At 36.6% G+C, this 25,406-nt stretch overlaps 1 protein-coding gene across 9 annotated transcripts in view; it reads right to left on the bottom strand.

Moving 5' to 3' along the window:
- OSBPL9 (oxysterol binding protein like 9) overlaps positions 1–25,406 on the bottom strand; it is a 191,071-nt gene that overhangs the window by 44,399 nt on the left and 121,266 nt on the right. For 4 of the 9 annotated variants that reach the window (XM_042951287.1, XM_042951291.1, XM_042951288.1 and 1 more), the window contains 4 exons: positions 8,777–8,845; positions 3,256–3,351; positions 2,226–2,273; positions 1,150–1,179 (listed from right to left, as the gene is read on the bottom strand). In XM_042951287.1, the coding sequence (XP_042807221.1) occupies positions 1,150–1,179; positions 2,226–2,273; positions 3,256–3,351; positions 8,777–8,845 (243 nt within the window). The other 5 variants (XM_042951289.1, XM_042951292.1, XM_042951290.1 and 2 more) reach the window with 4 other exon arrangements.

Raw genomic sequence — 25,406 nt, 5'->3', positions numbered from 1 at the left:
AATGTACAAGATTTAAGTCTATACTATACAAGAAATACCCTCTCTGGATATCCGGTGGGTTCTACTATATTGACAGTGTCAGATGAAGTTATGATTAGCAATTCTATAAATCATTAAAGAATGCCAAAAAGGGGCATCTGGGTGGCTCAGTCATTAAGTGTCCAACCTTGGCTCAGGTCATGATCTTGCGGTTCACAAGTTCAAGTCCTGTGTCACGCTCTCTGTTGACAGCTCAGAGCCTGGAGCCTGTTTCAGACTTTGTGTCTCCCTCTCTCTCTGCCCATCTCCCACTTATGCTCGTGCGTGCTCCCTCTCTCTCTCAAAAATAAACATTAAAAAATTTAAAAAGAATGCTAAAAATTGTTAATTTATACTGATAACATTCTAAACGGATTTTCAACACTTCAAACAGAAAGAAACAGGGGGCTGATTAACTTCCAAATTCTTAGATCAATGGCAGGTAACCCTAATGTAAATTCCTAAAATATCTATTGAAGACTTTTATGGAATTATGGAGAGTAAAGGATTCTAACCCCAATACTGGTTACCTAGAATACTACTACTTTGTTTTTAAAAAGGCTTTTATCAAAATGTAGATCTTATGAGTAGCCTATTACATAATGTCAGAAGGCCAGTACATCAGAAAGCTTGAATCATAATATATTTTAATTATAAGAGAATTTACGTTGTGCATGGATGACACTTTTTATCCAAGAATCTCAGACAGACAAGACCAGAAACAAATAAAATGGCACATGAAGTCCATTTCAATTAGAGGGATTATTTTAGTCCTTTTAACTCCTTTAGAAAATAAAATTCTTTTTTTTAATGTTTATTTATTTTGAGAGAGAGCAGGGAAGGGGAGGGGGAGGGGGAGAATCCAAAGCAGGTTCCACACTGTCAGCACGGAGCCCGATGTGGGGCTTCAGCTCATGAACCATGAGATCATGACCTGAGCTGAAATCAAGAGTCAGACGCCTAACCAAGTCACCCAGGCTCCCTGAAAATAATAAAATTCTTAAACAGCCTTGTAAAAAATTCATAAAAATTAAAATCTCAATTGTTCTTAATAGTGGCAGCTTAAAATAGAAACAGCATTTTAAAGTACTTTCTAATGCAAAGCCAGAGTTTATCAAACACATAACTTACATTTGTTGTTTCTTTGAGAGTTTCAATTTTCTGTGAAAAATGAGATGTTTTAAACAGAAATAATCAGAAGCACAAAGAGATATCATTATTTTCTACTCATCATTTAAAGAATTTTACTAAAATGTACTCATAACTCTGAGTACAAGCAAGTTGGAAAGGGAGTACTTTTGGTTATACTTTTTAAAACTTTTATCAAACATTAAATAAAACATTCAGATATTTTACGGATTATGGATTACAGGATTAAAAAGAAAATGATTACATCTGCAAATAAAATTCATGTGGTTCAATTCAACATTTGTAAGAATACAAAACATTTTTATTCGTTTTATTAAAAAACGTCTCTTTTCTATAGACTGATTCACTATATGATTTTAAAACACGTGTTTCAGAACTACCTTAAACTTTGCCAAGCTGTTTAAAAATGACATGGGACTAAATTCCAAAACTAAGAATGGAAAGGGAGCTAAACATGAGTTACAGATACTATTATCAAGTGTAAAAGAGCCAAATGCAAAGCTACAGTCAAAAGAAACACACACAAAAATAAATGATACTGCATTAGGAAATCTAATCAAGGAAGAAAAAATGTTAACTGGAAGAAAGCAATATTCAAAATACAAAGTAATTGTCAGAAATTCACAGAGGGCAGTAGGGGAAATATAATTAAAGCAACACTTGTTTTGTTTCCTCAACTGTGGCTTCTTGTTAATTCTGCAAATTCTTGCCAGTTTACTATATGAAGTGACCACAAATCAATTTAATAAAATAAAATTTCTACCTTCAACATTTAAAAACCTCTAAACAGAACTTACTTCTAGGAAGGTGGTACTTAACAAAATGGGCATCATATTAAAAATTTTGTACATTACCCTTTCATTTAATTATGAAACCATAACAGAAATTCCCCAGAACCCCCTGCCCCCTCTGCCCCGCCCTGGTCTGTACAGCAGTACTACCATAAACAGTAAACAATACTATGATAGTAGCCAAAACACTGAGGTCCTTCTGTTATTTCTCTAAAAGGCTCTTGGTTTTAAAATGGTTTAAGGCAAAATAATGATTATAGAATTTACCTTTCTCTGTTCATCATCTTTGCAGTTTTGAAGTTTGTCATCAAAAAGCTACAGGATTAAAAAGAAAACGATTATAGTATCAAGCCACTTTACTATATTGTATACATGTACTAAACATAAAACAGCAAACCTTAGTTCTTGAACACTTTTCTTCCAGGGATGATCTACATGTATTTTTAAGGTAACGTACGTTTTTCCAAAGGACTGTATCAAATCCAATTCTACTGAATTATTTTAAACGGTCAAGTTCAATTACTCTGGTAGAATTACAAGCAAAAGAAAACATTCTGAACTTAAAATATCAACTGAAACCTAAGCTTTTTCTGCTCTGTGATCCAAGTTTATTAACACTTCTTTTTCTTCCCAGGACTTTTGCTTTTAATTAATTTTAACGTTTATTTATTATTGAGAGACAGAAAGAGGCTGAACATGAGCATGGGAGGGGCAGAGAGAGGGGGAGATACAGAATCTGAAGCAGGTTCCAGGCTCTGAGCTGTCAGCACAGAGACCGACACAGGGCTTGAACTCATAAACCACGAGATCATGACCTGAGCTGAAGTTGGACATTTTACCAACTGAACCACCCAGAAGCCCCTGCTTGTAATTAATTTTAAAGTAGGAATTGAAAAAGACAATTTCAGTAATAATAAATGAAGTAGAGAAATCATCTCTCTCAACCCCAATCCCCAAAATGGAAAAACCAAGGCCTTTGAAATTGAATGACTTTAAAATTCACCAGTTTCAAAGAACTTTAAAACAGAATATGAATCTAATCTTATCATGCTTTCTTCTAATTATGTCTAGATATTTATTTTTTAATGGCCAAAAAAGTGCATTATACAATTTATCAATATAAATCAGAGATAAAGATCTATGAATAAGTCACCCAGATCTTTTAATAAGTCAGCTTTAAAAACTGCTGAGGAACCATCTAGGGGTTCAAATTAACATCAAATAACTTTACATTCAGAATGAAGCTCAGTAACATTTACTACTTTATACCAATCCAGTATATAAACTAATGCCATACCTTTAATTGTTCTATCAAGATTTGTAGGTAAGCATCGGCCTCTGTAAGTTTCTTATCAAAGTCTTGGACACTAGGAACAAATCCTGAATCCAAACCCTAGAGAAAAAGAAAATTTGTAATAAATCTAACAGTACCCATGCAATGTTTAATAGTACAGAAGATAGATACTTCATCCTTCATACATGACATTTCAATTTTTGAAGTAAAAATAGTACTTTTACATAAATAATAGGCATATTTAAACTATCTAAATTCTCCAAGAATAGTGGTACATCAATCTCCCTCATAAACTTCTAGCCCTGTTCCCTTATCAAACATGTGCAGCTGCTTAAATTAGGATTCACCCTGCTCTTCAGAATCATTTTCTTCTCTCCCAAAATGGCTCCCAGTGATATCCAGAGCAACAGTAATTTAGATAAATAACCTCGATCACCACCTTGATTACCTCCTACTTTACCCCCACTTTGATTCCTCCAGTCCCTTATCTTAACTTCATATTCTATTTAGTTCTCTCATTCCCTAACCCACCCCATTAGCACTGATGCATTCTCCTCCTTCCTTTTTAAAAAAGAAAAATGAACCTCAAAATTCTCACCTCTTCTAATAGGGCCCTTTCTAAGTGAAAATGACAATACTTCTGTCTTAATCAAGTTCCCTACTCACTTTCACCCTTGGCATGAACACTACACTCTGGACACGGTGTAAATGTTTATTTATTTAAAGGGCCCACTCATTTCTCAGTTTAAGGGTCCAGCATTTGCATGTCCCACTTTTTGTACACTAAAAATTTTAAACTTCAAGAGCATGGGATTCCTATGTTTTAACTTTACTCAAAAGTAATCATCTCCGACTGAAAAACACATCAATCCTAGGTGTAAAGACAAAAAGTGGGGTGCCTGGCTGGCTCAGTCAGTGGAGCGTGCAACTCTCGATCTCTGGGTTTTGAGTTTGAGCCCCATGTTGGATACAGAGATTACTTAGAAATAAAAATCTTTAAAAAAATAAAAGACAAAGTTGGGAGACTGAACAAGACTACCAGCCTGCCATACTTGCATGCCCAAATGTCATGCAGTTAAAAAGGGTCACAAACCACTAATGTCACAATCCCAACCCAACCACAGAATTCAGCACTGAATGGGTAAAATATACCAGTTAAACATACCATACTTGATTTTCACTTATTGGCCAAAACATGCTGATCATTTTCACATTCCCAATTTAGAAAATTGAGGCCAGGGTTCATTGTGTATTATACCAACACCTCATCTCTGCACAATACTTTATTATTACTAAAGCACTTTTACAACCATTATCTCAAACACCAGACTGAGACTGTATAGTATGGAAAACAACAATGGGTTGGCAAGCCTGGTTTCTAATTGCAGCTCAGCCACTAACAGGTCTCTCTAAGCTGTTTTCTTAACTGCCAAATATAGGCATCCTCCTCATACTATTATTGATACCATAGCTAGTACTTAAGACAATTACTAATACAATCAATTACTACTATTAGCATTTATTGTTGCTCTTGCTTCAAATTCTGAATCAGAACAGTAAAAAAAAACGAAAACAAAAACTTAAGTCATATTAGACCATGGGAAAATCAACTTAGCTTGTAACCCATTTTGTTTTTCAAATTCAAAGGCAATACAACTGCCTGTTTTTTAATATATACATGTAAAGAAACTGCTTGAATGAGTATTAAAATATCCCTTCCCAATGAAATGTCATGCATAAAAACAAAATTTAAGAAAAATCATAATAAACATCGTGTATAATAAAACTGTGGTTTAAACATTTTCATTTTAAAAGATAATCCAAAAAACTTCCTATTAAAAACAGTTACTATATAGAGCATGATAATAAAAGATGTGGAAAAGGAAGGATAGATCCATTACATTTCAGAGATACTACAGTACTGCATTGTGAAAGAAGGAAGTAATTTCTTTGTATGTTACTGTACCACAGAAAAATTAGAACTGCTTGGCTTAGTTTTTGTTTCACACAGCAATAGAACATAACCGCCATTAACGTAAGTATAAGATCCAGTTAAAAATCAGTAAAATACATTATGCTTGCTAAATATTGGAAAGGTTAATGGCGTAGTCATAAATAAAAGGTAAAGCATCTAAATAATTAGAAAATGTAACTTTTAAGAATTTTCCCTCTTTTGAATCCAAAATGTAATTAACATATTATTTTGAACAAATCTGATTAAAAATCCTTCCGTAAATAGAAACAAACTGGATTTAAATTACTGAGATCTAAAACCCACCTAAATTAATTCTTAAAAAACAATCCTTTGATGTTGCTATAATCATAGAACCTCAACCTGGCTCTCTTCTTAGACCTGCCTCTAGATAGTCCTCCACAACATTCCTTTAACCTCAGAATAAACTCCACACGTCGTAACATCCAAGTCAAAGATCTACTCACCAATCTATTTTTATGTAATGTATAATAGGAGGTTTATAACAAGAGTTATTAGCGTAAAAGCCCAGCACTAGCCTAAACTTCCTTGCACAGTAATCCATACATCTCTAATGTACTTAAACAGAAAATGTATAGTTGCCCAATCTGCAATCAATAAAACAACATGCACACATTTATCAACATGGACAACTGATAGTAATTAAACTGCTTCCTCACACTAGAAGAAAATACCAAGTTGTTACTATGTATTGTGACTTACAGTAAGTACACAGAAACAAAGCCATCTCTAAAACCTCCCACCTGAAGTTACTTTTACAATGTCTTTGAAAATCTTCTAGGGGTGCCTGGGTGGCTCAGTCGGTTGAGCGTCCTACTTCGGCTCAGGTCATGATCTCACAGTTCGTGGGTTCGAGCCCTGCATCAGGCTCTGTGCTGACCGCTTGCTCAGAGCCTGGAGGCTGCTTCAGATTCTGTGTCTCCTCCTCTCTCTGCCCCTCCCCCGTTCACACTTTGTCTCACTCTGTTGCTCAAAAATAAATGTAAAAAAAAAAAAAAAAGTCTTCTAGTCTTTAAATATCTCAACAGACAAGGAACTCGTTACCTCCTAACATATACTATTTCATAAAAATTCCCTTTAAGTCATAACTATTCCTCTTTCTATTCAACATTTACAATAAGACCCTACACTTATTCATGTCCTTTTTAATGGAATTTTGTTTTAAAGCAAATTATCAGAATATATAGCCCTTTACACCATGTTGAGAATGGTCTTTCTTCAAAAGAACTAAGAACAAACAGAGCAGATCCTTTAAGACAGCGTGTGACTTCATATTTCTTACAGGGGCATCTTATAATAACTCTTGAGAACAAGCTGGCTGGGTCAAGCAGATGTACCACTCATTCAATACTATACCCTCAGGGATAGTTCAGCCTTGAATAAATGTGTGTGGCACTGACTGCAGCATCTGGCAGCTACTGATGCCTTGACAAGGGTCTACTCCACTCCCCTTCCTCCCTAAGATTCCTCTTGCCTTTCTGTTGTCTTCATCCTCCCCTTTGCCTACCCCCTCACTCCCTTCTTCACTTCAGGTCTTTCTTTTCTTCCCTTTTGTCCTTTAGCAGTGACCAAAGTGGTTTTGTTGCACTTTTGGCAGTCAGGACCAAAGAGGTTGCTGCTCCCTAATTTACTATATTGATGAGCCATAGTTCTCATTTGATGACTTCTGTGTGAATTCATTTAAAGTTTCAATTTTTTTTTTTTAACATTTATTCATTTTTGAGAGATGGAGAGAGACAAAACGTTAGTGGGGGAGGGACAGAGAAAGAGGGAAACAGAATCTGAAGCAGGCTGCAGGCTCTAAGCTGTCAGCACAGAGCTCGATGCAAGGTTCGAACTCAGGAACTATGAGATCATGACCTGAGCCGAAGTCAGACAGGCAACCGACTGAGCCACCCAGGTGAACCTAAAGTTTAAATTAAACACAACTATTACAGAGAAGTAAAGGCAAATGATCTGTGATGTAAAAGAAATTAAATTGGAACAAAAGAAACGAAACCTGCAAGTTACATACATCCATAAAATTAGAAATCAACGTAAAAAGGGAAAAAAAAGCCCCTTTATGTGGCAAATATACTAAAAACAAAACAGTCTAGTTTTCAAGAATACTTTGCTAATAGGGGCATCTGGGTGGCTCAGTTGGTTAAGTGCCCAACTCTTGGTTTCGGCGGAGGGCATGATCTCACAGTTTGGGGTTTCGAGCACTGCATCAGGCTCTGCGCTGGCAGTGTGAAGTCTGGTTGAGATTCTTTCTCTCTCCCTCTCTGCCCTTTCCCTATTCTCTTTCTCAAAATGAATGAATAAACATTTTAAAAACAAAAATCACAACAAAAAAGAATCCTTTGCTAATAAAGGAAGCTATAAAATCAAGACTTTTAAAGAAGAGTAACACATGATTCGCCACCAGCCAAGATCTATATATTCAGTTTAAAATATATAAAGAAACATTTGGCCCAATTTCAAAAATAATATCTAGACTGCCAGAAGAACATCAGACTGCCTCAGAGCTGTATGTAAGTACTTCCTACTATCTTCCTAATACTTATATTGAATAGCATCACTTCTCTTCTCAGAAAGCACTTCAAAGCTAACAAATGTCAGCAAAATTAAATGAATTCCTATTAATGACTTCAGTTGGGGCCATTAAACACTATTTATACACACACATAACCAAATGCTTCACCTCCATTAAAAAAAAAAAGTATTACAAGGACGTCCTTAAAACTGAAGTACATATGAACGATAACTGCTTTGTAGAGGTACTCTTTTAGTAAAATAGTACAGGAGGCAATTTTTGAGGCAGGCAGTTAAGAGCTTTTAAAGTAATTCCTGGTAACAGAGGAAGAGTAATGAACAGTGGAGGTAAAGGTGGTAAAAGGTGGTTAAAGGTCTTGTTGAGGTCAGAATCAGGAAATAAGAAAGTCATGAGTAATCTGAGGAACGGAGGAGATTAACACAGAACAGGAAGGGCTATGGCTGAATAAATAACACTGTGAAATTAACAAATGAGTAATTATTTTCATATCAAATCTTATTTTACAGCAAAAACATAAAGGACTAAGTACTCTATACTCTGCTTTCTCTTATATAGGAATAGTATATAATAAATATATGTTGCAAAAAGAGAAAAGGAAAATATATTAGAGAAATCAGACCATGTAAATCTCACAGAAAACTTCAGAATAACAAGAAAACAGAATAAGTTATCAACAGTAGAATTGTAAAGGGGAGTAGCAGCTTAAAAATTGAACAAAGGAAAAACACCAAAGAAAACAAGCCTCCTAATGAAAAAAAAAAAAAAAAAAAAACACAACATGAATCCAGACAAAAGTAGATGATTTTTTAAAAATTAGCAAAATACACACCTGATAATTAAAATAATGCAAACTTTGCAGAAATGTCGTTTTGATAAAATATGAGAGTATTTGGAAAGTTTAAGTTCACAATTAGCAATTTGAGATGACATGCATCACAGATAGGCTTTCATCCAATGAAAGAAGTATAGAGCATACTTACAATTCAATCACTTACAATTATTTTTGAAAATTCAAGAACTGGAGAGATACCAGAAGACTGGAAAAAAGCAAGTGTGGTACTGATCTTCCATAAAAGTAAGGAAAAGAGAGAATAGAAAGTTACTTTACCATGCTGTGAGTCTGACATCAATAATTAAGTAAAGGAATAATAAGAGAAAAACCTGTAACTGAATATTCAGAGGAAAAGTAGGTACGTGAGCAGCAAGTGGCAAATTAAAAAAAAAAAAAAGAATATTTTATGCCAAACTTAATGGCTTTTCTGTTCCTTAGAAATTTATTAACAAATTAAGTTTTTTGAGAAATGACACCATTTTGTCTCCTTATCAAATGACTTAAAAGTTGGCTTAATGATGAAAACAGTATACTAAAGAAACCAGAAATATTAATCAGATTATGATTTTATGTCAAGTATACTACTCTGTGATTTTCTTGGATTGCTGAAAACCTGAAAACATTTATAATCCCTACTGTCTCTGTGGTTTATTCACCTCACCTAAAGGAATTTCTAAGGGCAAGAATTTCTATTTTTAATCCTAAAGACTACTCCACTATCAATTCATTTGGAGTGAAGATTATCAATTCAAAACTGTCAATAAAACTGAGCCTATTACTAAATACTTTCCTCCACTGTAACTTCACGCTATTTTCCATTTAAGTCAATGTTCTGATAACCTAAGCCTCCAGAGCAAGTTCTCTTTTATCAACATGGTAGCTATAGTTAACTTACCAGCACTGCTAGGTACCCCAAGAATATCCTATAAGGTTTTTTTCTGTAGTTCTAACACCATGGATTCACCATGGATGTACTATATTAAAATCTTTTCACAGTATTAGGTCCTCTGGTAGATACTTTATAAGTTTTCTCATTTGATTATCACAAGACAGTAAGGTAGACAGACATTAACCCTATTTTTATAAGCATTTACCCAAGTCATGAGGCAGGAGTTTTCTTTAATTGGGATTTCAACCCAGTCCTTTGACTTTAACCCGTTAAACTTTTCTCTTAAATCACAATAATGTCTGAAAAGAATTCATGGCATAAGAGCACTAAAATGTACTAGAAAAACTGCCTGAAGGAGCTTGAGGTAGCTAAAATGGGCACAAGCTTTAAGGTCAGACTGATCTAGTTTTAAATCCTGAATCTGCAACTTCCTAACCAATTACCTGTATGATCTGGCCAAGCTACTTTCCCCACTGCCATTTTCTCATCTAGAGATGGGCATAATAACAAACGATTCAAAGTTGTTGGATAAATGAAATGAAAGAATCTGCAAAGTAACACAGCAGTAAGTTTTCCACTTCCTCTTCACAATCTGGAATCATAAATAACCAGGATTCATTATCTCCAGGGCCCAACTAGTGCCTAACATAAAGAGGGCACTCAATGAATATTTGATAAAAACAAAACTGATTAATAACCCGATAATACCATAAAACATATGCAATTTTAAGAGACCCATAATCAAAAAAGGATATAAGCCTAAGTGAAATTGTATTTAATGTTCCTTTAAAAAAGGAACACAGTAAGTTGATAAATTCTGAATATAATAGTAATAAAGATATGAGCAATACACAAAACAAGTCATAAAATACAGTTATAGAAAATAGATCAGAAAAAAAATTCCATATGAGATTTTCAGGAAAGTATTGGGTATTAAGCCTGAATCATAAAAGGTAAATTGTACTGAATTATTATTGTGGTCACAAAGAGTCAAACAACATAGAGAAAGCCTTTTTCACCATAAAATAAACTGATTTTTGAAAGTACATCAGCTCTTTAAAAAAGGAATCACTTTTAAGTTTAAAAAAATGGCTTATGCATAGTATTAAGTTTCTGTTTAAAAAATATATATACCACAAAGCAAACGTGAATTGCTCATACAGTTGGGAAAGAGAACCCCTTTGTCAAACAGGAATTATGTACAGACATTGGTGTCAAAATTCATGAACTTGAATCATAACTCTTAGCACAACTGCTTATTCTTCATGATCTCTTCATCTAATGCTGACCCTATATGTAACCTAAGAACTTAACAGAAGAAAACACTAATATTGACTGCATAAAATGACTTGGTTACAACTGCACAAAAGAGGTTTGGGATTTGCACCATTTTCCTCTGTTTTTAAATCATTGATAGCTTGTTTTTCCAAGAGTTCTCTCAATTTATTCAATAAAGTCATATAAAAAGTCCTGTCAAAACTAAATACAACAAATAAAAACCTGAAGTTTATGAATAGGATGACCACATATCCTAGTTCGTCTGGGGTAATCAATGTTTATTATGCCTGTTGTCTCAGAAAAAAATTATTAGCAGCCTCCTTCAATCTCAAAAGTGTTCCAGTCTGGACAATAAATTGTATGGGCTCCTTCTCTATAAAGAATGTAGCTAGCATCCTGGAAAGTGTGTGAGATTGCCTCTGAGTTGTCAGAATGCAGCAAATTACTTAAAACATTGTTTTAAATGAAAAACGAGGTTAAAGGCTCTCAATGTAGAAAGCCAATTACAGAAGTAAGGCTTTAACGGAACTCAAGGTAATTAACATTAACTGGGTGCTTACCTTATGCTAGCTAAATGGAGACGTAAATAATATAAAAGCTACATTTTTTAAAAGTTATCTTATTTATACACATATTCCCCTCTGAAATAAAATGCAAGTAACAAAACACATGAAATACATCACGCATTATTACCGGGGATGGGGATTAAGGAAAGGGGGTATTTGAGACAGGGACTGGTATAGTTTTTAGTTTATACATTCACTTGTCTCTGATTATTAAAAATAAGTATATATTTATTTTAGTTCAAAAACATGTAAAAATATTTGGAAACTGCAGGTTTATAAATATTTTTCAAAAGTTTTATTACTGTTTTAGCTTGCAAAATTATTCTCTTACAATTATCTATAAATGCGTAAAATGTCTTGAGAGTAAATTTGACAATACAGCTGCTCAGGTACACCTTTCCAAGCAAAATGTAGCCTAACAGATTTGTAACATCATTTACAGATCAAAAGCACAAACTAGCAAAAAAAAAAGGGGGAGGGCACTAAAAAATTAGCAATCAACAGTATGTTGAAATAAATGTCAAGAAGAAAAATAGCCAGTAAAACAAAGCAGAATACCTATTTTTTTCTACATCCTTCCTGCCAATAACATAATAACTCAACATTCAAGAAAGCAAACTCATGAAAGACAAAAACACCCACTACATCACTCCCTCTAACAAAGCCCTGTTTGACCATGTGATGGTGGCAATCAGCCAAAGCTTTTCTTTTCACACACTAGCTGTCAGGCTATTGGCCATCTCTTTCTTACAAGTCACAGGTTAACTCATTCCAAGATTTATATAAGCTCTGAGTGACTAGTAGGAGATGGAAAAAATACATTCTTCCTTTCCCCAACCTCAGACTACTACCTAGCATGCGGTTTAACAGCATTCTGGAAAGCAAAAAAGTCTCACTATTGTTAAGGGCCCACAGAAATGAAAGTTTTAGGTAAATACTGGATATTTGCTCTAAGCATAACTAACAGAAACTCATATTCAAACACATGAATCCTTAACCTGGGTATTTTAGTAGGTCAATTTTTGAAATAACTGCAGAATTCTCACAGCATAATAGTTGTTGAAATTTTGATTATGAAATGTTTTCAAAAACAAAACTGGATATATTCCTCTAACAAACCCGGATCTCTCTGTATGGCAAAACATAACACACTGAAAATGAAACAATATCTAACAGGAGCTAAATGATGAACTAGTCAGACCAACAGACAAGTACTAAAAGGCTTAAATCTCACATAAACCAACCAAACAAAAATAGAAGAACAACACTGAAAAAGAATAAATACTGTAATTGGTTTGGCATATATCCCTTAAAAATCATATATGCCAAAGCAGTTTTTGTATATCTCATTTTAGCTGCCAGTGAACATTAAACAGAACTAACAGGTTCAGTTTTTGCTAAAGCTGTTAAAAGTGTCATAGAAAATTACCCTAATTTAGTTTAATTGTGGTCACAAATCTATCAAGATGGTCTAAAACATAACTAGAATATATCAGGACAGGACTCAGTGTTGTTCTCAACTGTATCCAAGGCCAGTGCTTGGTTTGTAGAGGTGCTCAATAAAAATTTTGCAAATGAAGGAATTCTGAAATGTCCCTACCTGTTAGCATTTAAACATAAAAAGTAATCAAAGAAATTATAAAGCAGCGTATCATGAAAAAAGCATAAATAACTTGTTTACTCTAAAGGATTTATTATTTTACAAGAACGGAAGCTGGCTTTTTTATGGCTAGGTAAAACTTCTTAAATAAAAAAAAGAAGTAACAGATAAGACACTGTATTATACAGGCAGTACAAAAAACAAGACCAGGCAGGGGCACCTGGGTGGCTCAGCTGATTGAGCGTCCAATTCTTGGTGTCGGCTCAGGTCATGATCTCATGGTTTGGTCCGTGGGATCAAACCCTGTGTCGGGCTCTCCAATGGCAGTGCAGAGCTGCTTGGGATTCTCTACCTCTCTCTCTGCCCCACCCCCAATTCATGAACCCACATGCTCTCTCAAAATAAATAAACTAAAAATAAAAACAAACAAAAAACAAGACCAGGCAATGACAACTGACTTACCCCTCTAAAACCTCATTCTTCTCATGCCAAATCTTCTCACAAGCAGTTTTACACATGCAGGTATCCCCTGATCTTTCAAAAGTCCACCTTACCACTTTGCTTTCACAAAAGACCTTCATCAGTACTTATTTTCACTAACCAAAAGATATCTGAAGAGGATATCTGCTTTTATGAAAAAAGGCACAAAGCAAAAACAGCATTCAACATTTGTTTTGCAGCAAGCTGTTAGAGGCAGCAAATACCACAATCAAGAATGGCACCACCAAGCTCCTTCTCTGGGAACTACACTCAGCATCTCAGCCATTATGCTGCCACAGCTTGAACTGTATCTGTGAGCATTTGTGCTTTATCTAAATTTCTTGAGCATCCATTAGCAAGACGACCTAAAGTGTCAGAAAAGTCTGAGAGGTTATTTTTAGGGTCTAAGATCCTTCAGAAATCTTTCCACTTAAATTTATGGTAATTGCTTCTTCACTTTACACCATTTTGACTTAGGAAAGATTTCATAAGAACACTCTAATTTCAAAAAGCTGAGGAAACCTATACCGTTCTAGGGTTGGAATTCAGTGTTACAATAATGATTTATTCATTGGGTATCTTTTTTGACTATGGCACTGTGCTAGATGCCAAGATGAATCAGATGTAGACCGTGCCCTAAGAGTTTCAAATCTGTAAGAGAAGATAAACATCTGTCTACAAATAATTGATTCAAACGTGGTAAAATAAGTGTTATGAGAAAAGTGCTAAGAGATCAGAGGGGAAAGTTGAGAGGATAAGAAAGGTTTCACAGAGGTAGCACTGTGAAGTACAAGATTTGGACTGACATGTGAGGGGGAAAGTATTATAGCAGTGGCCAGAGGCAGGAAACATCATAATGAAATGGAGTATTTGAACTTCTCTTCAATGATGGGGCTATAGAAATGAGAGCAGGGTTAAGTAAACTAACAAGGGATGCTGGACCCAGGAACGAGGAACAGCAGGAAGCCTTCACCACCTCAAGCCTAAAGGAACAAGGAAGGAAACATTACCTAGGATGAACTGGAGGAGGAGCTAATCAAAGGACACTCTAACATAGTCCATAGCCACTGCCAGAAATGCATCAAAACAGAGTAGCAAGAGGAATAAAGACCCCAAGAGCTCTCTCTTTTCCTCCTTCCATCGTCTGTCACTACCTCCCATTCCCACTGGCTAACCCCAACCAGAATCCAAAGGAAAAAGAGCCTCAGGTGACACAGGCTGTAAAGGTCAGCCTTCCTGAGCAAAGAGCAGAGAAGGGCAAAGAATCAATCTGCAGGAAAATGGAAAATAACCAGAAAAGGCATCCTTAGACTCAGGGGCTAGCATAAGCATAGAGAGGCTATAAAGAGAAGGAGGCCAAATGAGGGACAATATGCTCTGGAAGGAGAACATGTTTTTCAGATTCAGATGCTGAATCTGAAAAGAAATCAAAATTAGTGGCTTAACTGGAAAAATTACTAGGGTTTGGGGAGGTAGGAGAGCAAAGGATGGAGAACAGCAGCAGGTTAGCACTCTGGTTCTCTCTATAGTCAAAAGAGCAAGAATCATAGGACTCTAGGCCTAGTTAATCTAGTCTCTAACTGTGACCTTGGGCTAGTCCTTTGGATTCTCTGAAACTGTTTTTTCCACTATAAAAATAGGTAGAGGTTGTGTTAAAACATTAAGATCCCTTCCAACTCTAGGAGCCTGTAAAGCCAGTATCTCCAGGTAAATAAGCATGTTCATCAAGTGAGTAAATAACCCTTCTGCACTGGAAAAACCTGGAGTCCACTTATTTACTTTTATAAAAAATTAATTTCGTTTAAATAAAGACAATAAGAACTTGTAGGTTCCAACTGCAGCCAAGTCCTGCACAATACAACAAAGAATGTTAAAATACAAGCAGACTATCATTTAGTATAACCTTGAAACTGAGTAAGACCAATGTAACCAGATTTTAAAACATGCTTTGGAATGCAGAGAATGCAAAGAAACAATGGAGTAAGCAGAATAAGTTGACTAAAGTGGCACATTTTGGAAAAAACAAAATGAGGTGATAAAATATAGCGAAGAAGCAAAGTTCTTAAAGGTGTCTTCAGAAATAAATGAACTCCAATGTAAAGTCTTTGTCTCTCTCTCACACACACACCTGGGAACAATTTCTTCACGACACAGATATTCAATGAATATGCTATGTGCCAGGTACTATCATGGTCTCCAAAGGACATCTTTAAGGACAATACAGAAAACAGCAAATATAATTAATCATTACCTAATCTTCTGGAATGAGCTCAAATTTCACCCCTTCCAAGCAACATACTCTGACTTCCTACGATACTAACTACCATAGAACTAATTAGTGCTGATACTGTAATCAGTATTCTTCAAAATACATCAGAGATCATACAGACTGGGGGGCAGAGGGAGTTTGCCTAGGAATCTGCTCACCATTTATAACACTGTTTCCAAATATTCTCTCCAATCCTGTCTCTCAGAAGTGGCAGCAACTAGGGAGCTTGGTGACTTAGGAAATATTTCTACCTCACAGGGGATAAAGCTAAGTTTGAGTTTGCACACTTAGGACATCGTTAAGTCATATATTTTGACCATGTAACAAGCATTCATTGAGCACCTACTATGTGCCAAGCACTGGACTACAGACAAAGGCCCTGGGGATACAAAGATGAGTAAAGACCTTTGACCTCTGGAGGTCAGGGTGTAATGCAAGAATCAGACATGTGAACAAAAAATCTACAATACAATCCAATGAAGGCTCAAATACAGAGATATTAACAAAGTGCTATAGTGGCACACAAAGGACAAGAGTAACTCTAACTGGCTCTGTCTGAAGGAAGACCTCAGAGAAAAAGTAAGATGTGAGCTGTAAGTGAAAGGAAGAACTGGAGGTTTATCACTTGCTAGAATTCTAAGCAATTATAATTCTAAGCAAGAGGGAAAGGCTGTTTAAGGACAAAGAGCTGAGAGGCTAAGTCATGTTCTAAATAATTAACAGTTCACAGTGCTGGAGTGGATAACTTGGGTAGAGCACCTGCAGCTAGCTAAGTTGAGACTAAAGAGAGATAAATTAGGACCAGGCTGTGAAGGGCCTTGGACCTGACAGACAGCTGACTTTGGCAAAATGGATTCAAAACAGATTTTTAAGCACCGATGGCTGAGTCTGATCTGATTAGGGATAAATAATGTGAGGAGAGGGAAGACTAGTTAGAAGGTTTTGCAAAAGTCTAGGTAAGAGATGATGAAAGCATAAATTAAAGCATTATCATGTGGGAAAACAAGGACAAATCCAAGAGATATTACTAATGCAAATTTAACAGGATCTGGTGACTGGACATGAATAAGGAAGATGGAAAACAGCTTTAAATGACTAATTACCTATGTATGGTGGAACTTCAATTAATTAAAATATTTAGGGAGAGGGCAGGGCGCCTCAGTGCCTCAGTCAGTTAAGCATCTGGTTAAGCTCAGGTCATGGTCTCACCGTTAATGAGCTGGAGTCCCACATCATGCTCTCTGCTATCAGCACAGAGCTGATCCTCTTCGGATCCTCTGTCACACTCCCCACACCATCAACCCCACACCCTCTGTGCTCTTTCAAAATAAATAAACTTTAAGATATAAATAAATAACATATTTAGGGAGACTTAGTTGGCTTAATTATATATTCACGCTAAGAACTACTCTTTCAAACATAACCTTTGTTTAAATCTGTATTGAAAAACCTTGCTAAATATAATAGGCTAACTACATTAAAACTGTCTTTTTCTATAGAATCCACATAAACATCAGTTATCATTCCATACTACAAAGTCTAGGCACTGATAGAACTCAACATATCGCAGGGGATACCCTAGAATTTGCTTTCAGAATAAAAGCCTGGTATTATCTTCCTCAAGCAACAGACTGCACACCATGCAACAGCCTGATTTTCCAATCAGCAGAATATGGCTGGATCATGATGCTCCTTCCTGGTTGAATCAAACTTAAACTCCCTGATATGATCTTCATATCATCTGGGGATGGCTGAGTGATTAGATTATTACTGAATACAATCTTTTTGCATTAAAAAAAAATCCACCTAGAACTTTAGAAATATCAAAATGGATGTGACCAAGAGCCTTTGCAGCTTAGTATTTATTGAGAGGCACTTCAAGCATAATGCCATCTCTGTCAAAACCAAACTCAGGACACTTGGAAACAGATGTGGCTTGTCTGTGATATTCCTTATTTCTCATTTAAGCTCTCAGACTAAAAGTCCGAGTTTTGGTGGTTTATATTTTCCCTGAGTTAGGGAAGGTAATATATTATTTTATTTAAGTTGTCTCTTGCTAAGCTGCACAAAAAATGAAAGCTAAAAAATTTTTTTTGAGAAGATGAAAGATGATGATCCTAATCCTTAAAGGGTTTTATCACTTAATTCAACACAGGCAATGTTCTGAGAAATGATTCACAGTGTTTGAAATTTTCCAATTTAAATATCACTACAAAAGCTCTTAAAACTGCAACTACATGCCTAAACTTCTCCACTGAATAGTAGAAATAATTACTTGATTGGTTTTTAATTTCCTGAACACAGCTAAAAGTAAACAATTTAACGGACAAGCAAAACCAAATGTTACTTCAAATTAGCAAAAAGTTTTCTGGCTCAATACAGCTCTTTCATAACAAAAATACTTGTGAAGTACGGTATGAATGCTGAAAAAATTGCATGATTCAAACATGCTTTTTACCCTATTCATTATATTCAACTTTGCATTACTGAGTTGTGCTAAGAACCTAAACCTTTACCTCCAGTTTTTCTGAGAACCCCACATTACTCCAAAGTTTTTAATTTTTTGTACAAGCTACCAAATAAGAATAAAAACACTCCCCCCCCCACTCACAAATAATAGCACCTATAATTATTACACACAAAAAATACTAGGCCAGGCTAAAAGAACAACAGGGCCAAAAATAAAATGTTTGGCCTGCAACTGGAGATTCTATTAATGGGCAACTGGTCAAAATTAAGCTTTCACACTACGAGAAAGCTTAACTTTTGTGTTTATATCTTGAGAGAGCTTTCGAAAAGGAAAGTGAGTTCCACAGAAATGAGAAAAAGGGGAAGAGATACCCTCCAGTATGGTTTGGTGGCGAATGACCTCTCTGTGGAACAAGAAGCCCCTAGCCTCACCCTCCAACCCATCTCAGCCGAAGAAGTGAGGAGAGCTCCCCGAGAAGAGAGGGCCTCGGTGGCCACGTCGTCCTACTCACCCCAGAGGGCAGCGGAAAGGAGGCGGGGAGAGAGCGACATTCGCGCCCACGGCCCGGCCCGGACAGGCAGCAGGGACCCCGGGGACTCAGGAGTGGGGGCCGGCCCCTTTCCCAGACCCTCTGGGTCTACTCACTCCGCAAGTGGCCAGCAAGAAAGCCATTCGCCAAGGCCCCCGCCCTCTGTGCCTCCAGAGGAGGGAACTAGGTGCCGCTTCCAAGCACCCCTTTTCTCTCCCCCAGTCCGTATCCCCCAGAATGCAGTGAAGTCTCTCCTCTCAGGTTCCGCCAGTCCCCCGGGACACCCCTTTAACCGTTCCCCCCCCCCATTCTTGCCCCGCCCCCGCCCGGGCCTAAGGGCCGCACCGATTGGCTGGCCCTGGCGGCTCCTGGCAAAGAAACCCCTGGCGATTGGCCATAGGTCACCTGCTGTAAAAGAGGTGAGCGGCTGATGATTGGCCGTTAGGCCAATTTTGGGTGGAGAGGCGAGAGGGAGAGGGCTACTCACGGGAGGGACGGGCAGCTGCGGTGGGCACCGGAGAGCCTGCCCCCCTGCCTTCCTGCTCAGACCCAACCCCTGCTGCTTCCTCACGGAGCCCAGGGTCCCCCTCGGGGGCTGTAAGCTGGGAACCCAAGCCTGCTGCAGGACCTATGTTTCGAGACGTGCAGCTGCTGCCAGCTGAGCCCACGCACTCCTTAGGAAACGGAGGTCACTGCTCAAGGGAGCTGGGCTTGGCTTGAGAACTTCAGCCCCAGGAATTCCCATAACGTGGCGACTGGAGAAGAACTTACCGACGAAAAACTGCTCCACCTACACCCACCGACTTCTAGTTTACTATCTAAAAATCTGGCAGCTGTGGAACCAAGTTTCATCTCGTTGCTTTTGCTTACTTCCGCAAAGTTGTTTGTGTCGCGTGGGGGGGGGGTGGTTGGGGGGAAGGAGTTGAGGGGAGGAAAAGATACTTCATCAGTAAACAAAAGCGTGGGTGCCTGTTTTATTAATACAGGAAACATCGTAGGCCTGCTGTTATGCCACAGCTCCATAAGGAATGTAGGTGGCTTGTGAAGATGCTTCAAGAAACTAAATGGCATAACTTCAAATTAGATCAAAAGTTCGAATTTAGAGGACCTTAACAGATAATTATCCAAAATGCAGGGAATCACAGACATAAATGATTAACTTACTGCTCCGGAGGACAATCTCCTTTTCTTTCCCTTACTATTTTTCTTTCTGGTTATTTATATATCTGCAACTACTAAATTCCTAAGCATCTTAATTTTTCTAGCTCTGTTGCTATCCCCTACAACTAGCATAGTGTGCCCTGCACAGAAGGCGCAATAAATGCTTGCTGCACTCAATGTTAAAGATACGTACAGTTTAATGTAAATTTTTTTTCCCAAAATGCCCAATACCAAACACAATCTCTTTTTCCCAAATCCATGCTTCAAAACCCTGGTCTTCCAGTAGTCCCTCTATATCAGTAAACGATAACCACTACCATCCACTCTAATATGCAAACCATAAACTGGACAGTCCATGTTGCCTCTCTCATTCCACCTTCAATCCATCAAGTTCCATCATTTTTACCTCCCCAATACATTCTCAATTATGCCCACCTCTCCCCATTACCACCACTCGGTTATAGGTCTGGGCCTTTTGCAATAAACTTCCTGAATCTACCCTAGCTCCTCCAATTCAGTCTTAACACTATAGCCACAGTAGTTGGTTTTCAAAGCCAATTTAATTACCCCCTCCTCACCCCCTACAACAACCAATTAAAGAACTTCAACTGCTTTCCAATGTGCTTAGGATACAATTCAGTCTCTAACAATGGCTTACAAAGTTTAGCTCTACTTACACCCTTAGTCCATTTTACACCTTCCACTCCTTCATTTTTTGCATTTCACATAATGACCTTTTTCAAGTTTCTTCAATTTGCCATGGACTTTCCAAGTTCATAGCCTTGGAGCAGGCTGTTACTTCTTTTACACTTATCCACTTGACACAAATCTTCAATTTACTGCTATTCATCATCTTATCCTCCCCACCTATGTGAATTCCTATTATGTTCTCATGGCCCCTATAACTCTCCTTTACAAAACTTATCACAGCTATAATTTTACATGTATTTGAGTTACTCTTTTTAATTACATAAAATACTCTTTTTAATTATATAAAATGAGATAATTTACATAAAATAAAACATCTATTTTAGATGTACAGTTCAACATATTTTGATAAATGTATACATACATGTAATCACAATTAAGACACAGAATATTTCTGTCACCCCAGGATTTCCCTTAAGCCCCTCAAGCAGTCAATCCCACCAACCACTGCTCTATTTGCATTATTCTTTCATTAATGTTCATGTTTACCACTAGACTGTAAGCTTAATTAGGCAAGGATCTATCTGATTTGGTTCAACATTATATCTTCAATATTTAGCCATATGCCTGGCACATATTAAATGCTTAATAATGGATTTTCTATGTTAATAGATTATGAAAATAAACATCAATTGTATGATAAATATCAAACCATAAGCAGTGATGTAGAAAAATACATGAATTTTGCCAGATGGACAAGGTAAATGTCTAGCAACTTTCACTAACACCCTTTAACATTTTCCTTTAATATCTGCCTTTAGCAGTTTTGTGCTTGAGCAGCCCAAAGTATGTAATTCAATATTGGCTGATCCAACAGTTCTCCAGGGGAAAAAAGCCTCCATCTCTAATTCTATGTACTGTACTGTTTAACCCCATAAGAGACATAATACTTATTTATATCTTTCTTGCTTACCAGGTCCATCATGTGCTTATGTCTTATCTCCCCAACTAGACAGAAAGACCCATGGTGTCATCAGTGACTTCATATTTAACAGTGTCTATCAAAGTGTCACACTTTTTTAAAAAGTGTTCTCCAAATCTACCACCACCACCATCATCATCATCATCATCATCATCATCATCATCATCATCATCGGTCAGTCATTTCAAAATATAATGCACTATCATTTTTGACAATATAGGGTAAATAGTAAAGTTCTAGTAAGATTTTAGTGGACCTGATTATCATTAGTTTTTTTTTTTTATTAATAAGCTGAAGTATTAAGATTAGGGGTAATGGCAATAGAATATATGAGTTATGATGGTCTCTTAAAACAATTGAGTTTTCTTCTACTGTGTGTGTGTGTATAAAACTCTACATTCTAGTTACACATTTAAAGAGGCCACAGCTACAATCCAAAGTCTACCCGTTCATCTAGTTTCATGCTAGAGATAACTATTTGTTACATATAGTTCTCACTTTCCTAATCCTAGCATAAAGTTAATGTGCATGAAAGATGTACTATTTAAGATGAAAAATAATTACGTGATACAGGGCAACTTGACCCATTTTATCTCAAGAAACTAGAGGACTCATAAGCAAATTTGGCAACTCAAGTTGTTTTTTAAAACATCTACAAATTGGGGCACCTGGGTGGCTCAGTCAGTTAAGCATCCAACTTCAGCTCAGGTCATGATCTCACGGTTCGTTGGTTTGAGCCCCGAGCCGGGCTCTGTGCTGACAGCTCAGAGCCTGGACCCTGCTTTGGATTCTGTGTCTCCCTCTCTCTCTGCTCCTCCCCCACTCACGCTCTGTCTCTCTCTCTCTCAAAAATAAACATTAAAAAAAAGTTTTAAAAAATCTACAAATTATTTCAGAAGAAAGTTAAGGGACCAATGCCTTAAACCCATATATAGCAATGGATTTCCAATGTATGCATAAAAAAAAAGTCTTCAATACTTATCTTTGAACTACATAACTAAGGCTATTATGTGATTAAATTAGTACTTCTGTTTTTGTTCAAGATAAAGAAGAATACAATAGGATGAATAAGGAGTACAAAAAACAACCTGAGAAAAATAAAAACACAAAGATTCAGGGTGAGGGGGTCTTTCAAATGGCAAGAGGTCAAGCAAAAAATAGGCCAATTTTACCTACAGCTATTAAGATGAAAAGAAAATTTTAACCATACAGAATTCATCCACTACTTTCAAAAATATTCTGCTAGAGGGCTCAATTATGTTTATGTATATATTACATTTATGTTCATAGTATATGAATATATACCTATGAATTTGCTTTGCAACTCAGGCCAAATGATTGGAACAGGTAACATTAAGAGACAACTCTTGGAAGAAGGACATGCAGCTCCACTATTTAACCAGTATCCAAAAGTCTCAAATTTCCACATAGAAACTTTGGTCATATGGAATCGAAACACCACTTGCCATATGGTAGAAGCAGTCTGTACTATCTCGTGACCACGGTGACCATGTTCCAAAAGTTTATTTTATTTGCAATTCTCAGTGCATTATCAAACAGAAGAATTATTTGGTTCAAGGTTAGGAATAAACACCCTTTATAAACCACACAATGGCTATGATAGTGTACTGCCTTGTTCACCAATATATCTTTAGTATCTTCTTAACACAGGGACTGACATGTATTAGGTACTTAATAAATATCTGTTAAATGAATGAAATGCCAGGTATTATACTATGAAAATAGCAGTATAAACAACTAAAAAGGCTGAAAATGGCAAGTAAAGCAAGCAGAACAGAGAAAGCAGAGACAGAAGGCTGTTGTTTTACTGTATGAGCCCTTTAGTACTATTTAATTTTAAAAGCTTATATTAGGTACTAGTGCCCCAATTTTTACACATAAAATTCTGCAACTTGTAGATTTCATTAAAAACACATGAGTTGCTGGGGTGCCTGGGTGGCTCAGTCGGTTGAGCGTCCAACTTTGGCTCAGGTCATGATCTCATGGTATGTGAGTTTGAGCCCCACGTCAGGCTCTGTGCTGACAGCAGGGAGCCTGGAGCCTGCTTTGTTCGGACTCTGTGTCTCCCTCTCTTTCTGCCCCTCCCCAACTCATGCTCACTCGCGCTCTCTCTCTCAAAAAAAAAAAAAAATTAAAAAAATTAAAAAAAAAAAGACACATGAGTTGCCAAATTTGGTTAGAAGTACAAAGCTCCTTGCTACAAAATGGATGAGATGGCTTTGTATTATGTAATTACTCTTCTTTTTAAATGCTCCTGCTTTTATGCCCTCCAACTTTATGTAAAATTAGGAAGTTAACAAACTGTGTGTTCATCTCTAAAGAAAGGGTGTGGGAAACACTACTGCTTTTATTTTATATACTTCTACATATTTAAAAAAATTTTTAGAAGCATGACTTATGTCATTATTTTATTTTAATTTCAATTAAAATTGAAATTCTCATTTTTAATGAGAAATTCAATCCTCATTATTTTTATTTTCTACTTTATACTAGACTGAACTCTGTAAAGTCAAAGACAACACGGCACTTATTCACGATTATATCCTCTATAACTAGTACAGTGCATGGAATACATTAACTGTGTGGTATTTACCAAATGCATAACTTTTTTGTATTCTCCATATGTTCTGAAGTGAGCATGCACTATTTTTTTTTTAATTTTTAAACCTTACTTTTATACAGAGAAGGCAGGAAAATATATAATAAATTCTAAAAGATTTCCATAAAAACACAGTTATGATAAATTTCTGGCAGTTAAAGGAATGACCTTCAGCAGCTATAAGACTGAATCATCTGTTCTTTTAATTTAAAAAAAATTTTTGAGAGAAAGCGCACACAAACACTAGTGCACGCAGGGGAGGCACAGAAGGAAAGGGAGGGAGAGAATCCCAAGCAGGCTCCACGCTGGGATTCAGGGCTCAATCTCACCACTGTGAGATCATGACCTGAGCTGAAATCAAGAGTCAATGCTTAACCGACTGAGCTACCCAGGCACCCCTGGACCATCTGTTTTTGTTTCCTAAGAGTTTAAGATAGATGGGCCATTGCTTGGACAATAGAACTGAAGAAAATCATGAATCCTAGAATCCTAAATGCCAATTTGGGAGCCAGAGATTATCTACCCTCAGTAATTGCAATGACTATGGAAACAGCCCTTAGGGAAATTTTTCTTTGTTATAGGAAACACAAGTAACTGGCTACTTCTCCATACCACTTCACCTATGGAAAAGGTGGACACATATATATTGCAATCATTTCCTTTGGGAAACAAAGAGTTTCAAGGGAGAAAAACAAAACACATCTATTTTTCTCCATGATACAAAAATAAAATCTAAGGTAGCAGGAGAAACACTACAATGCTGGTAAACAGAAACTTATATACAGAGAAATTGAAACATATGTTCAAAAAACTAATCTTCAAGTGAAGTAGCTTAACACCTAAGAATAGTACTCAAAAGATTTCTATTAATTGTAGCTACCCAGTAAGACACATGAGACATTACAGAAAAGAGGGTAGAATTAAGGTATCCTAATACTAAAGATTAGTTTCTCAGCTACTATCCAAAATTATACCTTAAATACAAAATTTGGCAGGTATGTAATTGACCGAAGTATCTAATTTTGAAAAAAGCCTTCATAATGGCTCTATAATGGTTCTGTTATTTTTCAGCTTCAAAAATGATTTGCAATCTGAATTCTATCACATTTTCCTTATGTATAATTAGGTTTTACCCACAGATTCAATGGCATTTCTGGTGAGGTTTCTACTAGCCCTCTCTATTCCCCTCAGCCATATTCTTACACAAGGTATCATGTCCTTTCTAGGGGCTTGAGATCAAAGCCAATGGATAATGAATGAACAGTAAAGGGCAAAAATTATAAAATTACAAGACAGTAGCA

The sequence above is a fragment of the Panthera leo genome, chromosome C1 (assembly GCF_018350215.1).
Source record: "Panthera leo isolate Ple1 chromosome C1, P.leo_Ple1_pat1.1, whole genome shotgun sequence".
In the NCBI taxonomy this organism is placed as follows: domain Eukaryota; kingdom Metazoa; phylum Chordata; class Mammalia; order Carnivora; family Felidae; genus Panthera; species Panthera leo.
This window is presented reverse-complemented; position numbering and strand designations above follow the sequence as displayed.